Below are 24,035 nucleotides of genomic sequence, written 5' to 3' on the forward strand. Positions count from 1 at the left end.
CTCTTCTGGGGCTCACTATGTAGACCAGGCTGGTCTCAAACTCACAGAAATTCACACTAGCCTCTACCTCCCAAGTGCTTGGATTAAAGGTGTGCACCACCACCAACCCATCAACCTTTTTAATTCCTGGAGGGTAACCACTTAAAATATTACAGAAAGAGAAATACACACCACAGACATTCTAAAGAAGGTTCCCAATGTTTAATGGTGGGTGTGAGTTTTGTTTTGGTAAGTAAGAAAAGATGGCAACAAGAGCCATTGACTGGTGTGGAGGATAAGACATTATCTTTACCTTCCATCCTGCCTCAGTCCTGATGCTTGTACACTGAACATGGCAGACTTATGACCTTTGCTGCTATTCATTTTCGCAAATGGTACATGACAGTTGGGTTGTCTGTCTGATTGGTTTGATAAGTCTGTGAAAAGACTTACCAGAGACAACATAAGGGATGCAAGACCCACCGTGAGTGTGGCTTGTACCATCCAATAAGCAGGAGTGAATTTGGGATAAGAGGGGAAGAAGGAGGATGGATGCCTGCTAGCACTAGCAGCTGTGAGGCTGAACCTTTTGTTCTTGATAGCTCCTGTTACCATGGCATTTTATCTAATCTCTGGACCAAAGTAATAGAGCCAGCGAGCCACAGATGGAAACCTCCAAAACTGCTAGCAAAAAGGCAAACAACACCACCAAATTTAAAGCAGGACAAAAATCAAAGAAGAGCCCTTTCCTTCCCTTTGATTACTTCCCACAGGATTTGTATTGGTCCCAGTGACAAGTCTCACTGACACAGTCCACACCCAGGATATAAACATAACTCATTTCTTTTTTTAAAAAATATTTATTTATTTATTATGTATACAATATTCTGTCTGTGTGTATGCCTGCACGCCAGAAGAGGGCACCAGACCCCATTAGAGATGGTTGTGAGCCACCATGTAGTTGCTGGGAATTGAATCAGGATCTTTGGAAGAGCAGGCAATGCTCTTAACCTCTGAGCCATCTCTCCAGCCCCATAACTCATTTCTCTATGCAGTAAGGGCATTGATTTAATTATAACCCAAACAACAGAGCAGCAGGCTTTACATCTATCTGTGTATTGAATCCGTGTACTGGTTTCCCATGTGGATACCAAAATCTGTGGATGCTGATGTCCCTTGCACAAAATGGTATACATATAAAACGTGTACATACATCCTCTCGAGATCACTCCTAATGTGTAACACAGTGTCAACACTGCATTGTCTGGGAAAGACAAGAACAAAAGACCTGTCTGTACGTGTTTTCAACAGATGCAAAAATTTTGATCCAAAGTTGTTGAAATAAATGTAAGGGTGCGGAACTTACAGATAGGGAGTTGAATATGGAGTTAACAATGAATAAGTTCATTGTTAAAAGTTATGTGTATGTGTGTGTGTTTACGTGTTCATGCACATGCCCATGGAATCCAGAGAGGGTGCTGGATTGCTTGGAGCTGGAGTTACAGGTTGCTGCAAGCCACCAGATGTAGGTGGTAGGAACCTATGCAGGAGCAGTTGCTCTTAACCGCTGATGAAAGTTTTTGGAATGTTAGTCCAAGAGGTTTTGACATTTAACAGGCACAGAGCAGACCCCGGGAACACATGTTTTGAAAAGGCTCCTAGGGTGGCAGTCTGGAACAAACAGCCTTATATGCTTGGACTTAAGTAACCTGGCTGTCATCATGATCTGGTCCTTCTGACCAATAACACTTTCCTCTTGTGGAGTCTTAGCATAATTGCCAGCGAGGAGCCAGCATCTACTTCAAGCTTAGACTTTCCCCTCCCTGCTGCATGGGAAACCCCATATTTACCACAGCTGTGAGCACAAAGAGGGGCGTGTAGGCACTGAAGGCAGCCGCCAGTTTGCAGGCTTCGGCCGCTGACAGCAAATGGTGGTCAAACTCCTTGAGCAAGGCCTGTGGGGAAAGGGGATAGACAGTGAAGCAGCAGGTGCTGTTTCTCCATCGGGAGGACAAAGCCCTTGACATTGCAATGCGTTTCTTTCAAGATGCCCAGGGATCCCTTCTTTTCGCCTTGAGTCGGTCAGAACAGTGCTAAGAAACTCTAAGTGGGTCCAGAGCGCCAGGTGTCCTTTCCTCTAGCTACCCCCATCCTGCGTTCAGAACGCACAGGCTCTGCCATGTACATTAGACAAAGTAAATCAGATGAGCCTCTCTGGGAACTGGGGCAAAGTTCCCTGTTCATGGAAACCACACATTTTGTATCCAGACTGATGGATGATCTCTGTGCTGTTCTTAGCAAAGTTTTTTTTATGGCTTCACACCAACAAGGATTCATCTATTCATTCTGGAAACACAGACTGGGCCCCTCCATGGAGCCAGACACTGCTCTAGACTTGAGGGGACAGTGGCCTGTAGGAGCTCATTTTGTATTGATCAGCATACAACGTTATGAAAAAGAATGGTAATATTAGATTAAGAATATGGAGCAAATCCTCAATGCTCTGCTTTGAACAATGAAAATAATTGCTTGTGGATGTCTTTCTCGGGGTCTGTCCACCTTTTTTTTTTTTTTTTTTTGGTTTTTCGAGACAGGGTTTCCCTGTAGTTTCTAGAGCCTGTCCTGGAACTAGCTCTTGTAGACCAGGCTGGCCTCAAACTCAGAGATCCGCCTGCCTCTGCCTCCCAAGTGCTGGGATTAAAGGCGTGCGCCACCACCACCTGGCCTGTCCACCCTTTCTTGTTTTGCTTTGAAACAGGTCTCTCACCAGGAGCTCACAGATTCAGCTACAATGGCTGACTAGAAAGCACCAAGGTTCTTCCTGCATCTCCAGCACTGGAATTATAAGCACGTGTTACCATGCCTGGCTTTTATGTGGGTGCTGGGGACCAAACCAACTCAGGTCCTCATACTTATATGGAAAATGCTCTGCCAACTGAATTCTCTCCCTCTGTCGCCCCCACTGTGATTTTATTTTGTTTTAAAATTATTATCCTTTTATCGCCGAATTTGCATAGTAAATTTTGTAAAACATAGAAAGGAAACGTATAGTAACTAAAAGCCGCTCTGAGGATATCCTCTCATTCATTCACTCGAACATTTCCACGCCCTTTGTATATTTGATTCAGTGCTAGAGGCTGGGAAGACCAAGACAAATAGGACCCATTAGAGCTGTTCCCATTAACACAGTAGGGACTGTGCACTCAGCCCCTACTCTCCTGGGAAAGAAGTGGGGTAACCAGAAGCAGCATTGACAGCTGTCCAGGGGATGCCACTCTGAACCATGCTTTTGACCAATGACAATTACCAAGTTAACCTGTGGGTTGTTCTTAAACTTTTCATAATCTGCTTTGCTCATGGAAACAAAGATGTCCGCCAGTATACCCAGTGATGTGGAAATGCCCTGTAAGGAAAACAAACAAGTCAGACTGGCGTTCTCTCATCTTATGGCCTGCAGTCCAGGGCTCCATCCTAGGTGAACTATCTGCTGGTTTTTATTCTATGACTATGACGGAGATACTTTTGAATTAAACGTCACCGGGCTTGAGAGACCATCACATCCCAAGGCATGACGGTGAAATGTGGCTACTCTGAAGTTGGGCTTTCCTGGGTTATCAGCATTAATTTACCTAATTAGTAGGCCTCGATAATTGGTATGGGAAGAGATCTTATACTACTCTCTGTCTGTGTTGCAGAAGCGGATAGGCCTCACTCGCTGACACAGCTCTGGGAAATGGAGGCGCAGGTAACATGGGGACAGTGCCACAGAGAGAATGAGGCGACTAACAGCAAGGCAAGGGTTGGCCCTTAGTTTCTTAACGATGTTATTGCACGCACAATTAAAGGGAGCTTTGCTCACTGGACGCTTGGAGAATGACTTCATACATGGCCATCTCAGTTTTGTCAGAGAACCAAGTGAAGGTTGATGTGTGGCAGGATAGACACAGTGGAGCAGAGAGCTCAGTTTAGAGCTGGATGGCTGGGCATTATTATAGAAACCCGCCATAGGCCAAGACTAACTATGACACACAAGAAAGTTCCCAAATGTTCCTGGTCCCGTGCTTGTGTAGGATAAAGAAGATGGTGCTAAGAGACTCGATAAGTCGTGAGATTAATTGTGTTGTAAAGAGACAACTCTCCGAAGATGAGCAGCGAGAGGAGGCGCTGCATGTAGGCACACAACCTTTTTATCTGGCTGAGGGAGCGTCAGATAGCCTACGACCGAGGCCCATATCAACTCTGCTGCTTCGTACCACATGCCTGAAAAACAAGGGAAGAATAGGGCTGGACTGCCAGCATCTGTGTCTTAGCGAACAGATAAATAATGAACAAGCAATCATTTATAGCTATAAATAATAAATAAATATAAATAAAGTAAATAGTTAGGAAGAACTTAGAAAGCAAGTGCACTAGGAACAGCCATTGACTTCTGTTAGGAGAACTTGGCGTAGAGAGGACTGGCACGGCAATTTGTTTCTTCCCTTTAGCCGTACATTGATAACTTCCCCACATCGCCACGGAACTGTGAGAGTCATCATGCATTTGGAATCTGTCTTCATCAGGGCTACCACTGCTCTGATGAAACACCATGAACAAAGCAACATAGGAGGGGAGGGTTTCTTTCGCTCACACTTCCACAGCGCTGTTCATGTTGAAGGGAGTCAGGACAGGAACTCAAACTGGGCAGGCACGAGGATGCAGGAGCCGACACAGAGGCCGTGGAAGGGTACTGCTTACTGGCTTGTTCCTCATGGCTTGCTCAGCCTGCTTTCTTACGGCACCACTGGCTCAGCGATGGCATCACCCACAAAGGGCTGGGCCTTTTTACAAAAATCACTAATTAAGAAAAAGCTTGCCTACAGCGTGATCTTATGGGGACATTTTCTTAATGGAGGCTCCCTCCTCTCTGATGACTCTAGCTTGGGTCAAGTTGATGGAAAACTAGCCAGCACAGTCTGTAACACACACATACATAAATATATAATCTATGGTCGTTTCCATTATTTATAAGAATGATAGTTACCATCTTCTATTATAATTTCAAAACCTTTAGTTTGCTGTTTAGTCTAATTAGGGTTTGAAAACTTTGCTCAAAACATTTGTGAGCACTCCAAGGACTGTAAGTAACCACAGTTGGTGAGTAGCCACAAATCACAACGGCAAAGATTGCTAACAAAACAGGAAAAAAGTAATTTTCTCTTATTAATATTCATTTTTTGTTTGTTTGTTTTTTTTTTTTTTTTTTTTTTTTTTTTTTTTTTGAGACAAGGTTTCTTTATGTAGCTCCATCTGTCCCGGAACTTGCTCTGTAGAGCAGGCTGACCTCAAATTCAGAGATCTGCCTGCCTCTGCCTTTCAAGTGCTGGGATTAAAGGCATGTGTCCACTACTGCCTGGCTCTTATTAATATTCTTTTTTAAAAAAGATTTATTTATTTATTATGTATACAACATTCTGCCTTGATGTATGCCCGCACGCCAGAAGAAGGTGCCAGATCTCAGTACAGATGGTTGTGAGCCACCATATAGTTGCTGGGAATTGAACTCCGGACCTCTGGAAGAGCAGCCAGTGCTCTTAACCTCTGAGCCATCTCTCCAGCCCCTCTTATTAACATTCTTAAGCTATGGGCCTTTTTTTGTTTTTGTTTTTCTTTCTTTCTTTCTTTCTTTCTTTTTTTTTTTTTTTGGTTTTTTGAGACAGGGTTTCTCCATGTAATAGTCCTGGTTGTCCTGGAACTCACTTTTGTAGACCAGGCTGGCCTTTCAGAGATTCATCTGCCTGTTTCTGACTCCTGAGAGCTGGGATTAAAGTTGTGCACCACCACCACCTAGCCATTTTAAAACATGGAGTCTCACTATGTTGCCCAAGCTGGCCTCAGTCTCCTGGCTTAAGCTATCCTCCTGCCTCAGTCTACAGAGTTGACTACACAGGTGTACACAATCATCTTCAGCTCAGCTCTTAATATCTTAAACATTATTTTCTTCTCAACAGGACAACTCAGGGAAGTGGGATGTGATGGTCTTGACCAGATATAATAAGGAAATGCCACAGTAACCTCTTTTAGCCAGCCTCTGTACATGAGCCCTGAGAGGAATGATGATTGGCATCAGACAGTACCTAGCTTCTGCAGAATTTGTCCTCTGATCTGTATACAGACCGACTGCACCAGGATTTGGTCACTTTCATTTCTATACAGCCAGGTACCTGAAATAAAAACAAAGACATTGCCTGGAGTCAATAAGGAAAGGACAGGGTAAAATAAACCTATTTTTAGAGATGTCTTTCTTCATGAGCATACATGATTTAGATCTGAGAGACAGCTCCAGTCCCTGTGCCTCCACAGGGGCCAGCTTCTATACAGTCTGTGGCTGTTTGATCAATGGGCCCTGCTCCCTGGGACCTTCATCTGGTCTCTTGTTTCATGCACCGACCTGTACTCACGTCATCCCAACCTGGGATGCTCTTCTCTGGCCTCTTAACAGTTCATCTTCTTTCTCAGATCCCAGATTCAGTGCTATTGCCTTGAATGCTCCCCAGGTTCCTGACCCCAGGTTATTTTACCCAAGGGGAGACCCCACTGTCTGTGGCAGCATCCCAGACTGCATGGTCAGTTCCAACCACACAAGATTCGTTTGGATGCCAAAGGTGATGACTCCACAAAGACCAAAACTTAGGAGAGAATTCATTGCCCATGTAATAACGCTTGCTTGTAGAGACCTGGGCTGGCACTCAGGCTGGTCATTTGACTAAATGAAGGGAGTGGTGAGTATCTTTTTTTTATGGGCATTTGCATGAGGCAGGTAAAATTCTAAGACATTGGTCTGGAGTTTGCGGGTAAGTAGGCTGGGGTTTATTTATTTATTTATTTATTGCAGAGGTTTTTGTTGTTTTTTTTTTATTTATTTATTATGTATACAATATTCTGTCTGCGTGTATGCCTACAGGCCAGAAGAGGGCACCAGACCTCATTACAGATGGTTGTGAGCCACCATGTGGTTGCTGGGAATTGAACTCAGGACCTTTGGAAGACGAGGCAATGCTCTTAACCACTGAGCCATCTCTCCAGCCCCCAGTAGGCTGGGTTTTCAGTTTCGTATTAGCATATATCAATTCTTCCATATAGGGAGTTTGTTATGAATTTCCCCACATGTATACATTGTACTGTGTACTCTATTATTCTTCTTGTTTTGTCAAGTAGCCCAATGGGTGGCAAAAGGAAAAAGGGAGAATGGTAAATGTCAGTGGGAAAAAATGGACTTAAGCTCTTCAAGAAACTGTACTGCTTTCTTCCTAGTTCCTGTGCATGCATATATAGCTTGTGTGTGTGTGTGTGTGTGTGTGTGTGTGTGTGTGTGTGTGCGTGCGTGTATGTGTATGTGTGCATGTTTTGTAGGGTATGTGCTTGTGTGTGTATATGGTGGGCAAGTATAGTGTAGAAAACAGAAAATATGAGCACTGTGGTTTTGTGCTGGTGACCACAAAGGAAAGGCATGCAGTGAACATTTGCACCCCAACATGTCTTCCACACACATGTGCACCCTACAAGCTTCAAGAACCAAGAGCCAGTGGATCTCAGCCCATTGAATTCCAAAGTTGACTGAAAAAACTGTGCTCAACTTTTGGGGAAACTTGCTCACTGATATGCTCAGGACTCCCAACAAAACCTCCGAAGGTTTAACGCTTCTTTTCATATGTTAACTGGATATCAACAAGAACATAACTTCAAAAATAACTTTTTATGGAAGTTGTTATACAGCAAAATGAATTTCCAAAACGTTGAAACGCATGAGGCCATAGGAGCATTCTTCTGAACCAGAACCCTCATCCCCAACCCCACCCCATGATTCTGGCCGGGGCTTCCGCTGAGCCCTTGCTGGGACTCACAGACTGTCCGCATTAGCAGTTACTGTGCACTAGCTGAGGTGCTCTATAATGAAGCAATGAGGCACCAAGCATCTTCTGCTTCACGTTTGAATTTAGAGAAAACAGAAACAGAGAGCAGTAAGAAGCTCGACAGAAGCCGCTTCATTCCTCACTATAGATTCAGTCCCAGGTAGTCCCCTGTAGCCAACACGGACTAAGCAGCTATAGATGAGGACCATGGCAGGGCCTGAGGGACACATTGCTCTAGACATGTGAGATACTCACCGGTTGCTCCGTTGTTGCTTATGAGGCTGCTCAGGATGTACTCTGCCTTCAGCAGTTTCCCTGAGAAGAAGCAAGCAGACACCAAAGAATGGGTTCCAGAGATCGCATATTTAATGATGGTTTCTGCTCTAGGATTGATGTGTTGTAACAGGGACCATGTCCCCTCTGGAAATACCTGGATCTAACATTTAAATCAACAACTACATCAAATATAAAACTGAAAAGAATGATATATTTCCAGAACTGGTAAACTGGAAAGTTATATAGTATCTGAAGGGGCAATTAAATTCACACCTTACACACACACACACACACACACACACACAGAGAGAGAGAGAGAGAGAGAGAGAGAGAGAGAGAGAGAGAGAGAGAGAGAGAGAGACAGACACACACACACACAGAGAGAGAGAGAGAGAGAGAGAGAGAGAGAGAGAGAGAGAGAGAGAGAGAGAGAGAGTTTATGGATACAGAGAAAGAAGGATAGCAGAGGAAAACCCCAGCAAAAAGTGCTTGTCCTCTTTGTGAAAGCTGTACCACAACAGATTATAGTTGCCCAAGAACAGGGACAATTTACACAACAGTTTCTCACCTATGCCTAGGGATTTGCAGCTATCTTTTTTTCCAAACGTTTTGTTTATTTTGCTTGCTACCACATGAGAGGGACATTATGCTGTGGGATAATATTCTTGTACACTGTAAAGATTTGTCACTCATTGGTTTACTGAAAACATGATTGGTCAGTAGCCAGGCAGGAAGTAGAGGTGAGGCAACTAGGCTAGGAGAATTCTGAAAGACGAAAGGCAAACAGTGAGTCAGTCACAAGCCAGATGCAGAGGAAGCAAGATGAGAATGCCTCACTGAGAAAAGTGGCAAGCCGTGTGGCTAACCATAGACAAGAATTATGGGTTAATTTAAGCTGTAAGAACTAGTTAATAACAAGCCTGAGCTGATAGGCCAAACAGTTTATAACTGATATAAGCCTCTGTGTGTTTCTCTGGGACTGAATGGTTGCAGAACTGGGTGAGACAGAAACTTAAGTCTACAACCTTATCTATGGGTTGTTGTTTTTCCTAAACAGGGAACTCAGCCACTTGCCTTTGAATTGCCTCTTCTTCCAATTGACTTGAAGCCCTGCATAATTGGGACTCTTCTACCTCTTTGTGCCCATGTCTGAGTTCTCTCTTCTCCCTCTCATCCTACTCTGTCACGGTTGCTTCCTGTTTTCCTGTGATTCCTTGGCCTAGCTTTTACATCACCATTACCACATTTCATAATTATTTTGGCCTGGAATTCCATTATTCCAAATGTTTCCGAGACTTGCTCCCCCTCCTTCTCCTTCTTTTACTCTTCACTAAATTGTTATTGTCATGGGGCTGGGGATGACTTGGTGGTTGAAAGCAGTTGCTGCTCTTGTAGATTTCAGGTCCCAGCACCTATGCTGGGTAGCTTACAGTCTCTTGTAATTCCAGCTTTAGGGAGTTCTGATATCCAATTCTGGGCCCATGGGCATCTGTACTCGTACACATACACATAAGTATAGGAAATAAAACAAAAACAAAAACCTCTAAATGTAGTTGTCTCCTATGGCTTTCCCCAATGACACAGATCAGTTGTGTCAGATTTCATTTCCAAATGACCTGTTTCAGCAATGACACATGGTCTAATAGACACTGCACACCTCTTCTAGTTTGTGTACCAAGAGGCTCATCTTTCTATGTTTAATTTTGCGTTAGGGAAATAATCTTCCAAAATGTCTGTTTTGCCTACACTTTTAAATGATAGTTTTGCTGGTTATAAAATTCTAGGTAGGTTCAAGTTATTTTGTCTCAGATTAGTTTTTATTCCACTGCTTTCTGGGATATTTCTTCTTTTTATCTAGACTCTTGTTTATATTTTTATTTGTTTGTTTGTTTTGATATTTTTTTTGAGGCCAGATTTCACTATGTAGCCCTGGATGGCCTGGTTCTCTGCATATACCTCAGGCTGGCTGCAAACTCAGAGATTTGTTCACTTCTGCCTCCTGAGAGTTGGGATTAAAGTTGTATGTCACCATGCTTGCCAAAGATTTATTTTATTTCTCATTATGTTGAATTTGTGTTTAGGGGTCTGGGATAGGTGTGGGCAGGGTATATACAGGTAAGTACAGGTGCCCACATAGGCCAGAAGAGGGCACCAGATCCCCTGGAACTGGAGTTATAGGCAGTTGTGAGCCACCTAACATGGGTGTGGGAACATAACCCAAGTCCTCTGCAAGAGCACTATGTAGTTTTAACAACTGAATCATCCCTCCTTATCTAGTGATTTTAGTCAGGTCTAATTATATTTCCTATGTTAATGACTTGTCTTTTCTTCTTCTTTCCTTTAAGACTTTTTTGTTATTTATTTTTAGTAGTTTCGCCACACTGGGTCCAGGAAGGGCATAGGATTGGTTTACTCTTTCACTATAAAGATGTGTTTTGTCTCACTTCTGGATCTCCATGGTCCTGGAACTTCTGCTATGCTTGTGTGTGTGTGTGTGTGTGTGTGTGTGTGTGTGTGTGTGTGTACGTGCACAATTTTTTCTCTTTTAGCTTTCAGAGTTCTTCACATTTCCATTCCTCTTGTTTATTTTCAGTATGTTCTTTAAATTCAATGGTCAGTTCTTTGTCTTTCCCTCCTGCCGTTAGTGCTGTGCAGGAATATAGGTGAGGAGGTCAGGGCTGGAACACCTAGGGAGCCTGCCTAGGAAATGCACCTTGGTTTCCAGGCTGTTACCAGTTACGTAGTGAGGGGCACAGGGGGCACATGGTGTTAGCTGGTCCCTGGCTCCCCCAGTGTGCTGCATTGGCTCAGGATCTTCAGAAGCAGAACTCACGCTTCCTCACATTCCCAGGGTACGGCGGACACATGGGAGGCAGACAGCACTGCCCAGGGGACACCATTCACTCTGTCTTTTTATCACATGCTTGGGACTTTTTATGAATGGATTGAAGGGGGACTGAATGAGAAACAGAGTGAGCACTTAGAAACCACGGCTGTTGCTTGCCCAGTAATTTCATAAAATTTGAAACTTGTTTATTTTTCTTAAATACTTTCCCCTTTCCTTCATTTTTCCTAGCCAGCTACTTTCTTGCCATGCCCTCAATGATAGTTTTTGGCAGTTGGGCATCCTTCTCAGCCATGACATGCCAGAAGCTCAGTGTACCCACGGGGAGAGTTCTGGGTATACTCGCTGTCTCTCCATCAGTGATCCTCAACCTTCCTGATGCTGTGAACCTTTAATACAGTTTCTCATGGTGATCCCAGCCACTAAATTATTTTTGTTGCTACTTCATAGCTGTAATTTTGCTACTGTAGTGAATCGTAATGTAAATATCTGATACGTAGGATATCTGTGGTTGAATAAGCTTCCTTGAAACTTCTTCACAGTGGCTGGGGGGGAGTCACTGTGTCTCCTTTCACAACCTGTGCAAAGCCTTAAGAATTCTGTCTTCGAATCTACATGGGGAGTAGAAAAAGACAAGGTCTCCTGAGTAAATTGGGAGCATGGGGACCTTGGGAGAGCGTTGAAGGGGAGGGAAGCAGATAAAAATGTAGAGCTCAATAAAAATAAATAAATAAATAAATATTAAAAAGACAATTCTATCTTTCTGCATCCATTTTTAATCATGTGACTCAGAGTCCTGTGTTTGGTCTCTGCACAGAGATTCAAACCCCTGTCCCTTCCCTTAGGACTATATTCAATACGAACACCCCTGGATATGTGTTGTGAGCAGGAGTTCAATGCTCTGGCTCTAAGCAGCCGCGGTGTCAGTCACAGGCTCTTGCAAGCCTTCACTTCACCGTATCTACGTGTTCCTAATGAGGGAAGGTTCTGTATCGGCTCAGTCCTCCATCTGTACGGAACGGGAAGGCTGTGCCTTTCTCTGCCACTGTGGCTTGGAGTGTTTGCCTCTGGATTCAGAGTGAGCTGAGCAGCAGATCCAAGGGGTCTTCTCTTGTCTCCCTGACACCTGCTATTTTGATATCTGTGACACATTTTGGGTGGAAGCTAGCAAGGACTTGACTGAGGGGGATTTCAGTCACACTACTGTCTTCTCGCCTTTTTATTGTCTTCCCTGGCCCTGTTTGATGAGTACACAGTCCCCCATTCTCTATCCAGTGCTTCCTTCACATGGCCAGCACTAAATACTCTGCACCCACATACATACCCATTGTATTTGAATGCTATGTAGGTGTACAGATGTTTTAGGGTAGTTTACAAGAGCCAGTCCTGAGGCTGTATGTTTTAGTAGCACCTGTAGAAATGCCTTTGAGCAAAAGACGAGCTCACTGTTGAGAAATAAGACCCAGGCCCTTTATTTTAAACCCAGGTGAGTCAAGGAATAGACTTTCCATGATGACATTAAGGTTTCGAAAGGAGAAAAACTTTCTACCACCTATGTTATAGGTACAAGGGCAATAATGAAAAAGCAAGGCAAAGAAACCGCTGGGGGAATGTAGCTCAGTGGGTAGAGCACTTAACTAGCAAAGATGAGGCCATGGGTTCTATCCCCCTACGAGGCAAAATGTTCAGCTTTCTCTAGAGTTACTCAGGAAAAGTCAAGAGTAAGTCACAGGCACCATTTACAGTCAGAAGAATTTGCCAGAGTGAACTTGGGCTTTTGTGGTGCTTGGGCTGGATCTAGGCCTTCCCATATGCCAAGCAAGCCGCTCGACATGCAGTTGTATTCCAGCCCTGACTGGGTTTTTGAAAAGGCAATCTCTATAAGCCCTTTTTCTCCCGAGCTATTTTATCTGTCCCTTCTGCGTTAAACAATCGTCCCATTTAGTATAGCTTCTGCAGTTCCCTTTCAAAAGAAATGAAGTAAAGAGACTTCCACCTTATACAGACCAGAGTTACCCAAATAACAGAAATAGCTGAAATCAAGCAAAAAAAAGGGTGTGTGGGGGTGGGCTGGTTGTCTCCAGAGGGGAGATTTGATTTCTGTTCCCATACTTTCGCTCCACGTTTCTAAATTTACAGATTATGAGTAATTTAAATAACTCTAGACCTGTGTGGGAGCGGGCTGCGCTCTCTCCCACCCACCCAGCCCCCACCTCAGCCCCGCTCCCCTGCTCCATAAGTTGGCCTGTCAGCCTCAGTTTTCATTTCATTCAAAGTGACAGGGAGAAAAAAAGATACTTTCAGCCCTAATCAGGTACTGTACCGGTGTTCTCAATGATGAAAACCCTCAAATTGCTTCAGTGGGCTGTCAGCTCCATTGTCGGCTTAGTCAAGTGGCCCTACAGAAAGGAGACAGGAGAGCTAGGAGAAAAGAGTCGATTTCTAATCAGCTTTTTAAAGGCCCTTGGTCAGAAGTACAGCAATTCAGATGCCCCTGTTTGAAAGCAGCGGGACAGATTTGTTAGCAGACAAAGGCTCCAATTAGTATTTTCCACACCCTTTCACAATTTTCTCTACTGCTTTTGGCTCCGAAACCCTTTACGCCAGGCCTTTGTGCCTGCCGAGAGGCGGGTGCAGGGGCAGCGCGGGCTGGGGCAGCCGAGGTGGCACCCGCCGGTGCCCGCCAGCGCCCGTAGAGGTCAAGTAGCTGGGAGCAAGCGGGCTGGGGACCAGCCGGCGCCAAGGGATGGAGCCCACCTGAGTTGACGGAGACCCGGGCTTGGCGGATGACCACCTGCGGGGCGATGGGCGTCGCGGGCTGCAACTTGTGCAGGCCTTTGGCGACCTGCAGGAGTTTTCCTGAGACGTCGAGTCCGTACAGAAACCGGTCCATCAAGAAGACAATAGCCGCGGCGACAGCGCAGTCCCGGACAAGGATGGAGGCTCGCAAGGCCGCCTGCAGAAGCAGCCACAGGACACAATGAACCACACAACACCGCAGGCACCCAAGGAAAGCCGCCCTGAACCGAGCCTAGTCATCTAGGTACTTTTCATTAAAACAACAGCCAAGCTTGTAGCTAGTGGGAGAAGTATACTTTAGTAAGCGATAAAATCATAAGAAGGAAAGAGTAATTAAGGAAAAGTTCACTTCTGTTGATAAAATAGTATTGTCTTCGTTGCATTTCCCCTCCAAAGTCTAAAACCATGCCGGTGGGAAGTGCATATTTCTTGTTAAATTAAAACAACACAAACGAGGGCACAGACTAGTATGCCATTTCCCCACTCCTTCCTTACTAGTTTTCTTTCCACTTTCCCTCCCTCTGTCTCCTCTGGTGCCTATCCTCCCTGATAATGATTTAGGTAAACTCTGTCTGAACAGGTGCGTCCCCTTCTATGTGTACATAGACATTGATTCTTGGTCTTGCGTGGCATCTTTCCTTCTCTTTCTGTCTGTCATTAATGAGATCACACTAGACACACGGCTCTTGGCCTTCTTAGTTTAGGCATCATCCTATCCAGAAGAGCTTTTCGCATCAGTTTCTCTCCCCTCCCTCCCTCCCTCCCTTCCTCCCTCCCTCCCTCCCTCCCTCTCTCCCTCCCTTCTAGTCTCTCTGTCTCTCTCTGTCTCTCTATCTCTGTCTCTCTCTCTCACACACACATACACACACACACACACACACACACACACACAGAGAGAGAGAGAGAGAGAGAGAGAGAGAGAGAGAAGATTGAGAATTTCATATACGCATACAATGTGGCTTGATCAAATCCACTCCCCTTCACCTCCTCAGTTTCTCCTGTACCCAACTCTTCATTCATGTGTTCTTTCTTTTAAGCCACTGAGTCCACTTAATGCATATGGGTGCATGACAATTCAATGGACTGCATCCCTAAATAAAACTTAATCTCAAACTGTTCAGTGGTGGCACACGCCTATAATCCCAGAACTTGGGAGGCAGAGGCAGGTGGATCTCAGTGAGTTCGAGGCCAGCCTGGGCTACAAAGCAAGTTCTAGGACAGCCAAGACTGTTACACAGAGAAACCCTGTCTCAGGGGGAAGAAAAGTAAAGGAAAGAAAGCAAGCTTTATCTCTCCACCCCACTGCTATCCGTCATCAATAAACAGCTCCTCAGCTAGGGCTATAACTTCATGATTCAGTTCCTCAGCCATGCTGGGGTTATACATATACAAGACGTGCAGGTCTTGATATGTAGCTAGAGCTGCCCGGAGCTCATATATGCAGCAGCATTGCCATGGCCAGAAAATACTGCATCACTGCAGATGTCCCCTGCCTCTGGCTCTTAACAGCCTTTCTTCCTCCTCCTGAAATGATCCCTGAGCCTTAGTGGCAGCTGTCCCATTTCGGGCTGAGCACATTGGCCTGGCATTCATTTCAACTGCCCTTCACAGCAGAAAAAAGCCCTCCTAATGGAGACAGAATGATCTTACACTGGCTGGTCTGTGTGGCAGGAGCTGGATCAACAGGAAGAGTGTTGGGGCAGACTATGCACGTATGTTTAACATCAGCTGGCTTCAATTCCTGATCTTCCCTCTTGCTTCAGCTTCCTAAGTGTTTTGATTACTGACACGTACCACCACATCCACCCCTATTACATATGTATAATTAGGAAACAGTATATTAGATTAAAATTTAAATTTGATTTTATTATCCTGTTAATATAATTACATATATATATATATATTTACAAACAAAGGGGAAAAAAGTAATGTGAGTGAGAAGTGAAAATAGGATCTCGGGCTCAGCTGGTAGAATGGTTGCTTCGCATAACTTGAAGCCCTGGGTTTGATCCCCAGCAATGCGTAAAACAGATGTGGTAGCCAGTGTTCAATGTCATCCTGGCCTATGTGGTGAACTAGAGGCCAACCTGGGCTAGGGACTCCTTCTTAAACAAAAGAAACAAGGAAGAAAAGAGGAGTAAAAATAAACAGTAAATTTCTATTTACACAGTCATCTTTGTTGTTAGGGAGTTAAATATAGGGAAGCCAGTGAGTGATCTCATGGCCGCACGACTCAGTGTAAGTGAACATAGCACCTAATACTTGTTCATATTCTGAACTGAACCCGCCTGAGTCTTCTCTAGGACCCTTTGCTCCCAGATGAAGCCGGGGAGGCACTGTAAGGGATCTCTACCCTCCATGGGCTTCACACTCAGCACTTGGCCCTGCTTTCTTCACAACACCATCCTAAGTCTTAACCCTTGACATATCAAGCTAAACCTCTGCCACAGTGGCACTCCAAGTATTCTGTGACTGATTCACCCAGTGGCCACAGCCACGCACCCCCACCCCTCCTCCCCAAGGCCGATTCTGTTATTAGCCCCATTTACAGGAGGGAAACCTGGAGGCCCAAAGAGGTTAAATTTACACCACCTGGGCCTAGGAGCTGAGTAGGCGTGTGTGCGGGAGAGCCAGGTGCAGATGGACCAAGCTCCTGCCGCTTAGGCTCACTCTACCTTAAGAAAGCTAGAGGAGCCCGGTGTGTCAATTGTAGCAATGTTTCATTTGTATTTTAATAAATAAAACTTGCCTGAAGATCAGAGAGTAAAACAGCTGCCCTGGTCAGTTTTACAGAACAGGCAGTGGTGACACACACCTTTAATCCCAGTAGGCCACATTAGTTTGTCATAGAAACCAGGTGGTAGTGGTGTACGCCTTTAATCCCAGCCCTAGAGAGGAATGTTAATCGGGATGAGACAGCTCTCAAAGATGGTCTCATTCTGAGGATTCCTGGAGGCAGGATCGCCATTTCAGACATTTCAGGCAGGCTGTTTTGCTTTTCTGACCTTCCGGTTGAACCCCAATATCTGTCTCTGAGTTTTTATTAATTGTGCTCCAGCCAATTACGTGGTAATTATGCTCACCAGCACCATAGATGTAGTCAGTATTGCTGTAGTGGCTGATCTAAGTAGGGCGTAACAGCACACTGAAAGAGTTCAACCCGAATTTAAAGAGTGGCGCATCCCTGAAGGATCTTGGTGGCAGTTACAGATGTTAGCAAGAAAAAAGAACCAGCTCTGGCTGGGCGGTGGTGCTGCACGCCTTTAATCCCAGCACTCGGAGGCAGAGGTAGGTGGGTCTCTGTAAGTTTGAGGCCCGCCTGGTCTACAGAGTGGGTTCTAGGGCAGCCTAGAACTGTTTCACAAAACAAAAGCAAACAGACAAACAATAAGGACCAGCTCTTTTGGCCAAGGAAGTCTAAATCATGTAGTCAGTGAACATGAGCTAAGACAGTTTTCTATAATGAAAACTCGGGGAAGCAAGGCACGTGGAGCCTGTGCGCTGGCTGTAAAGAGCAAGGGCGTGAAAGTACAAGCTGGGGGAGCACGCTATATCTGGGAGCAGTACCCCGTGTTTCCCGGTTAGTTGGGCCATGGGTAAAGTATAGCATCACCTAGCAGTGGTGACGTGGTTTGAATTAGGTTTTAAAGGACATCAAAAAAGCAAAACAACAACAACAAAAACCCCCAAAATACAGAATGGCTTTTTGCTCCTTCCTCCTCTGCTCTTCTTTCTGTCTATCCTCTTCCAGTCCTTTGTTCCTTAATTTTTATTTTATTTTATTTTTTTTACATCCTCCAGTCCTTTTCTTTAGATTGAGGACATACCAGGCTGCAGAGATGATTCAGCAGTCCAGAACATGCGTTGCTCTTGCAGAGGACTCAAGTTGGATTCCCAGGACCCATATTAGCAGGTCACAATTGCCCTTAGCTCCAGTTCCAGGAGAGATCCAGTGTCCCCCCCCCCCCCGCCACCCCCACTAAAGCAAATAATAAAAATAAATCTTTACATTTAGAACATCTCAGAATTTCTCTCTTGTCAAAACTAAGATGCAGTCTTGCTGAGAGAAATGCTCTCTGCTTTGGACCCCTTCACAGCAAAGGCTCTGCAGGGTTTCAGCACCGCTGTAGTCGGCACCCTGGACCCACTGACCCCCATCCCTACCCGAAGCTTACGTGGCAAAGGTTTGGCTTTTAGGTGAGATACTGGAAAGTGCTAAAACAGTTTTTGGTGGTAGGGTGCGGTGGGAGGTCCTCGAGACAGTGACATCGGAGGTGTGCCCTTGAGGAAGACGACGGGACCCACTCTCCTTCCTTTCTCTTCTGGCCATGATGGAGCAGTTGTCCACAGCCATTGCTACTGAGCATGCCCACCAGAAAGCCCCCTAAGCAATAGATCTGACGGACTGTGGAACAGAACTTTCAAAGCTGTGAAACAAAACAACTCTCCTATTTGTGAGTTAAGTTTTCTGTTACTTCCTTAGCGTGATGGAAAGCTGACTAAACAATTTGCATATTTCTAAGTAAACTAGGCTAAACGTTTACTTCTCATCCACGCTGAGCTTCAGCTATGGTATTTATTTACATGGCTTGATTTCTGGTTTATAGTTTGCTTTTCATCTAAAGATCTATACAGCATTGCACAGAAAATAACATTTATCCATAGAACATGTCATTCATATATATACATATATGTAATATATATACATATTACATATATGTACATAGGCATTCATGGATCGTGCAGTGCCTTCCAACGACAGCACAACTACTCTATTCTTTCAAAGTGATGGTTTCTTGTCTCATTAACCATCAGCTCATTTATTGATATGGAAATGATAATCTCTAGTTATATTATCTTGCTATCCTGAGTCTTCATTGTTCTTACTGTGATGGAGATGTCAGTCCATAGTAGAGAAAATCGCTACCTCTATCTCTCCTCCTCTTCTTTTTTATCAGCTAACAAACATCTCGCCTTGTCTTACTGTTTCCTTCCCTGTTACAGAAGGTCAACGATTACAGCATTTCTGGCTTCTATTTCTTTATTTTGCTATGTGGGAGACAGAATGACTCTGACCAGATTATTTAGTTAAGAGTAACTCGGGTTCAATCATTTTCCTTTTCTCTCTGGAACAAGCTGTCCAAAGGAAACATTCTTTTCTGCACTTCTATACCCCAAGTGTCACCTACCAAGCCTATATAGGGGATGTTCTATACCCCAAGTCCCACCTAGCAAGCCTATAGAGCAAGCCCCTATAGGAGATGTTCTGCTTGGTCAGGTAATTTCTGTGACTATGGAAGTCTGTGTAATTGTGCAGGCCATATGGCAGATCTCCTGTGCTCTAATATGAAGTTTTATCATCCAACCTGGTCTTTGTCAGGGTTAAAGATAATATTTCATTTCTTGACAGGGAGAGATGGCTCAGCTACTAAGAGCACTTGCTGCACAAGCTTGAGGATCTGAGTTTGGATCCACAGTGCCCCAGCCTGTCCCATAAAAGCCAGATGTGGCTGTGTTCACTTGTAACCCCAGCACAGAGGGTGACAAGGGTAGGGGGGCTCAGAGAGAGACAGGTAGATTCTGGGAGCTCATTGGTTAACCAGTCTGACTAAATGGCTAGTTCTAGGCTTAATAAGAGATGTTTTCTCAGCCGAGTAAGGTGGAGAGAACACACAAGCTACACACACATAAATGACAAACAGACGCACATACAATATTTAATATCTTATTGGCCAAGCATTTATATTATTTCCTAATTTTCTCAGAATCCAGGAAAGGAAGAGAGATTATTTATTGGATATCCTTAAAGATCATAAGATTAATACCACTTTTCTTTTAAAAGTCGCCATAGTCCATTTTTGAAGCGACCATGTATTTTGCTAGTTGACATCCTTCTCCAGTTCCAGCCCCCACCGCACTGGGACAAACCTAAGAGGAGCCATGTGACACCCAGCCTTGAACCACCAGAAAATGAACCTCTCTATCTGAACTGAGACATGAAGAGAGAAGCTGCCTGTTGCTGCAGATGGAAAGAAGTATTTATTTTATCATTCATATGTACATGTGCACATGAGTATGCATGTGAGTGTTTGCACCACGTGCATGCAGGTGCCACAGAAGCTAGAGGTAACCAAATCCCTTAAGGCTGGAGCTACAGGCAGCAGTTGTGAACCAACTGATGTGGGTGCTGGGAACCAAACCCAGGTTCTCTGCAGGACCAATATTCTGTTGTTATTCTTGTTTGTTTGCTTTCACAGGGTTTCTCTGTGTTGTAGCCCTGGCTATCCTAGAATTCACTTGGTAGACCAGGCTGGCCTCGAACTCACAGAGATCTGCCTACCTCTGCCTCCTGAGTGCTGGGATTTAAAGGCGTGCGCCACCGCCACCACCCGGCAACGCTCATTCTTAATGGATGACCCATCTCTCCAGCTCCTCACCTCCCTGCGTGCCGTCTTGAAACTGCGTCTCTCCTTTATTATCCCACGGTCATCTTCAGGATTATGTAAACTTTTTTTGTGAGCTTACTTGATTGAGCCTCTCTTCCTTCCCACCCAAAATGGCAAGCTACAACCGAAATACTATTGAGCTTTTTCTTTTCCGGGTAAACAATCACTCTCTCAAATTTCTTTCCTGTGGGCACCGTGTAAACACTGCTCTCCAGCTGGTAACTTCAGCTGCTATCTACATGTCATAGGGTTATAAGATAGTCCTTCTGCCGGCCCCTCATAGTTTGCTCAGCACTATTCTCCTTCGGCTTGCTCATTTCCCTGAGTCTTGGAGGGTGCTGGGTGACATACTTTGATGTAGCACTTGAGTGCAGGCTGCACCGCTACACCTGTAACTCTGCTCCCTTCTCCTCGGGTCCATGTCTGCTTCAGGCAGTTGTGGTAATACCTGGGCACCCAGGTTCAGGGGTAAAGCCACTTTCCAGATGTGGCTTCACATCTCTTCCTCATCAATAATAGTGAACTTCATCTTTGCGGCAACATCTGCATTTCTGAAAAAATCCTCCTGTACTATCTCATTTGAATTCTGTAGGAGCCTTAAGATTTAAATCAAGAAAGGAGATGAGAGGCTAAGTGGTTTTTCAGGTTACAAATCAATTGTACCAGCAGCAAATAGGAGTTGGTTTCCATTTCGATCTCTCTCAACATTTACGATCAAAATTTTAAAGTGTAAAATTCGGTTATGCTAAAGACACTTTTTTTTTTTAAATCTCGAGAATTTGAAAGAACAAATTTAACAACTCTCCCATTGCTGTAAAGCACCATCCTGTTTTTTGTTTCTAAGAAATGGACTGGTTTAGACAGCTATTGATTTATTTATGACATTATAGTTAGTGTTTTCTTTAAATTTTGTCTTTGCAGGATATGACAGAATTCCCTCCCTTGTTACGGTGAGTAATATGCCTCTCTACGCACACACCACTTATTGCTGCGTATCAATCTGTACATCAACACATATCTAGAGCAATTCCTTCTCTGCTCTTGGGAGTGATGCTGCCCTCAACACAGACGGGCAGTATCTCCTTGTGTGCACATGTATGTGTCTGTAAACATTTGCACTGTGTTTTAGCAGGTGTATGTGCACGTGTGTATAGGTGTGTACGCATTCATGTGCCTGTGTGTGGAGACCAGGGGCCTACATTTCTAGACCAGTTATCTCCCTCCTTCTTCTCAACCTTATTTTTGAGGCAGGATCTCTTTCTGAATCTGGAGCTCAGTGACTTAGATGCATTGGCCAGAAAATGCCAGGGATCCTGCACCTTCCTGCTTCTTCCCTCCCTCTGCTGAGATTATAGGCACTCCCATACCTGGCTTTTTATATGGGTGCTGGGAATCCAAACTCAAGTCCTCTTTACGTCTCAAATGGCTTGTCATTTTGTAAGTCTTGTCCTTCTCAGAGCATAGGACAGCATGTTCCAGAAAATCTGGCTTTAAAAATGAGACAAAGTTCGCCTCAGAAGAAGGGATCTTTCGTCAGAGTCTGGAATTTTATAAACTAGCTTCAAGAAAGTTGAACTGCTTCACAGAGCAAAGCTTAAGAAATCCACAAAACATCTCCCATCCAATAAGATAAAGTTTGCATGGGTTGGAGAGATGACTCCGTGGTTAAGAGCAATTGCTGCTCTCTCAGAGAACCTGGGTTCAATTCCCAGCACCCACATGACAGCTCATAACTGTCTGTAACTCCAGCTCCAGTGTATCAGACACCCTCACACGGCAATATATATATACAGGCAAAACACCAATGCACAAGAAACAAAAATTTTAAAAATATTTACAATACTAGCGGAAGTGACATTACCAGTTGCAAAAGAAACCCTTTTCTTTCTTTTTTTTTTTTTGGTTTTTTTTTTGTGTTTGTTGTTTTTTGTTTTTTTGTTTGTTTGTTTTTCGAGGCAGCATTTCTCTGTAGTTTTGGAGCTTGTCCTGAAACTAGCTCTTGTAGAACAGGCGCTGGGCCAGCAAAGAAACCCTTACTACACTGGCAATCTATTGTCCCAAAGGTCAGACACCTACCACAACTTTATTAGATAATGTTCCAGGAAGTGGAGTAAAAATTAAATACACAAATGCATGATGCAAAGTCATTTAAGTCAAAGTTTAAGAAATATAATTTCTGAGATGAAGCCACAACTATCTGGACCTCTTTCATTTGCTGTGGTGTTGGGGATGGACCATAGGGCCTCATGCACACAAGGTGAGCCCTGCACCTTCTGAGATGGATCTCTGCTTGCATTTGCTTCCAAAATCCTGATGGATTGCCCTGGCAAATGATTTAACCGTTCCAATCTGATGTCGTCTTGGAAATGAGGATAGTCGCTCTTTGCAGTGCTGTTTCAGAACCAACAGAAGCTCTTCAAGTTGTTCGGCAGAGTGTGGCTGCTTAATAGAATGATGGGGAACACCATGAAGAAAACAAAACAAGTCTGTCACTCAGTCGCACTTCCTTGTGTGACGAAATATGAAAAAGGAAGCGTCCCCCCCCGCCCCGGAGTAAAGTGCAGTGGAATTTCCAATACTCAAAAGAAAAGAAGGTCGAATTTGTTTTCTCTAAGAAAATGGGGGGGGGGGGAAATCTCATGTCTTTTCATCTTTTTCGTCCTTTCACCAGCCATGAGGACTGACTCCCCCTCCTCCCCCAGAGAAAAGGAAGCCTCACAGTCTCGGTGTTCATAGAGAAAGTGGGGAGCTAGTTCTTCAAAGGGATATTCCCAGCACTCGCGTGCGCATGCGCGTTGCTTTTGACTGTGGCCCTGGGGGAACCCCTCCCCCAGCACCTGTAGGCGCATTCTGCATCCCGCACGAACATGCCATATATTTGAGCAGGGAACATTGCCTCATCTATTTTCTCCCCTTATACTCTTAATAGATTGGAGCACAAAAGCCCGGGAGAGGGTGACCTGCCAGACAAAAGGGCCTTTGAGTTCCTTAGAGAAGGAGACTTGGAGGAGGATGGAAGGAATCCAAGTGGCCCTATTCTTTCCACTTGCACTAATTAGACATTTTTCTGTCAGCCATTGAGCACTGCTGAGAGGCCAAACTCACTGAATTCATTTCTAAAGTGTTTACAGAAGTTTGCATCTGTTTGTGTCTCTTCAGGAGGAAAATAAGCACTTCAATAGCATTGTGCAAAATCTAAACGAAGCATCCTATTCTGGAGGCCCTGGCGGCCCCGCAGCTGCATAATTTAGCTCCATTCGGGGCCCCGAACCTCTCGCATCTCCATCCAAAGCCTATGATGCAAAGAACAGGGAAGTCAAGTCAGGGGACTCCTCTCCGCTTTCATTTTCTCTGCCTCCGTCCTTTGAAGCGGCAGCGTGCTGCGTTCTACGTGCAGATTTGGGTGGTGTGGTTCTCGAAGCCCCGCTTTCTGTTTCTACCCGCTCTTGGAGAAATTAATACCCACTTCATTTGCTGCCAAGTGAGGGGACAGGGCATTCCTCAGCAGCGAGGCGGAATACATCACCCTTCTGGGAATCTCCCCATCGCGCAGGGCAGGCGGGGGGAGGGGGACACTCTGACATGAGAAGGGGAGAATGAAAGAGGACAGAGTGTGTGGTAGGGAAGGGACACTAAGGAATCTCCCTGCGTGGCAAAAATGTGCCTGGGCTGTGCACAATTAGATTAACATGAAAGGGAGCCCCTTACCCTCCCCACCCCCCAAAAAGGAAAGAAAACGAGAACAACACACTCACACACACAAACCCCAACCCACAGCCTACAATAGGAGAGTGCTTT

General features: G+C 44.7%; 1 protein-coding gene across 9 annotated transcripts in view; it reads right to left on the bottom strand.

Annotated features, from left to right (window-relative positions):
- The window catches only part of Alpk1 (alpha kinase 1), a 91,337-nt gene that overhangs the window by 8,021 nt on the left and 59,281 nt on the right, over positions 1 to 24,035 (bottom strand). For 7 of the 9 annotated variants that reach the window (XM_038311028.2, XM_038311029.2, XM_038311031.2 and 4 more), the window contains 6 exons: positions 13,750 to 13,948; positions 8,127 to 8,186; positions 6,096 to 6,182; positions 4,163 to 4,239; positions 3,287 to 3,382; positions 1,830 to 1,934 (listed from right to left, as the gene is read on the bottom strand). In XM_038311028.2, the coding sequence (XP_038166956.1) occupies positions 1,830 to 1,934; positions 3,287 to 3,382; positions 4,163 to 4,239; positions 6,096 to 6,182; positions 8,127 to 8,186; positions 13,750 to 13,948 (624 nt within the window). Of the gene's footprint in view, positions 1 to 1,829; positions 1,935 to 3,286; positions 3,383 to 4,162; positions 4,240 to 6,095; positions 6,183 to 8,126; positions 8,187 to 13,315; positions 13,721 to 13,749; positions 13,949 to 24,035 lie in introns of those variants that run through there. The other 2 variants (XM_042054151.1, XM_038311035.2) reach the window with 2 other exon arrangements.

Source organism: Arvicola amphibius, chromosome 14 (genome assembly GCF_903992535.2).
Source record: "Arvicola amphibius chromosome 14, mArvAmp1.2, whole genome shotgun sequence".
In the NCBI taxonomy this organism is placed as follows: domain Eukaryota; kingdom Metazoa; phylum Chordata; class Mammalia; order Rodentia; family Cricetidae; genus Arvicola; species Arvicola amphibius.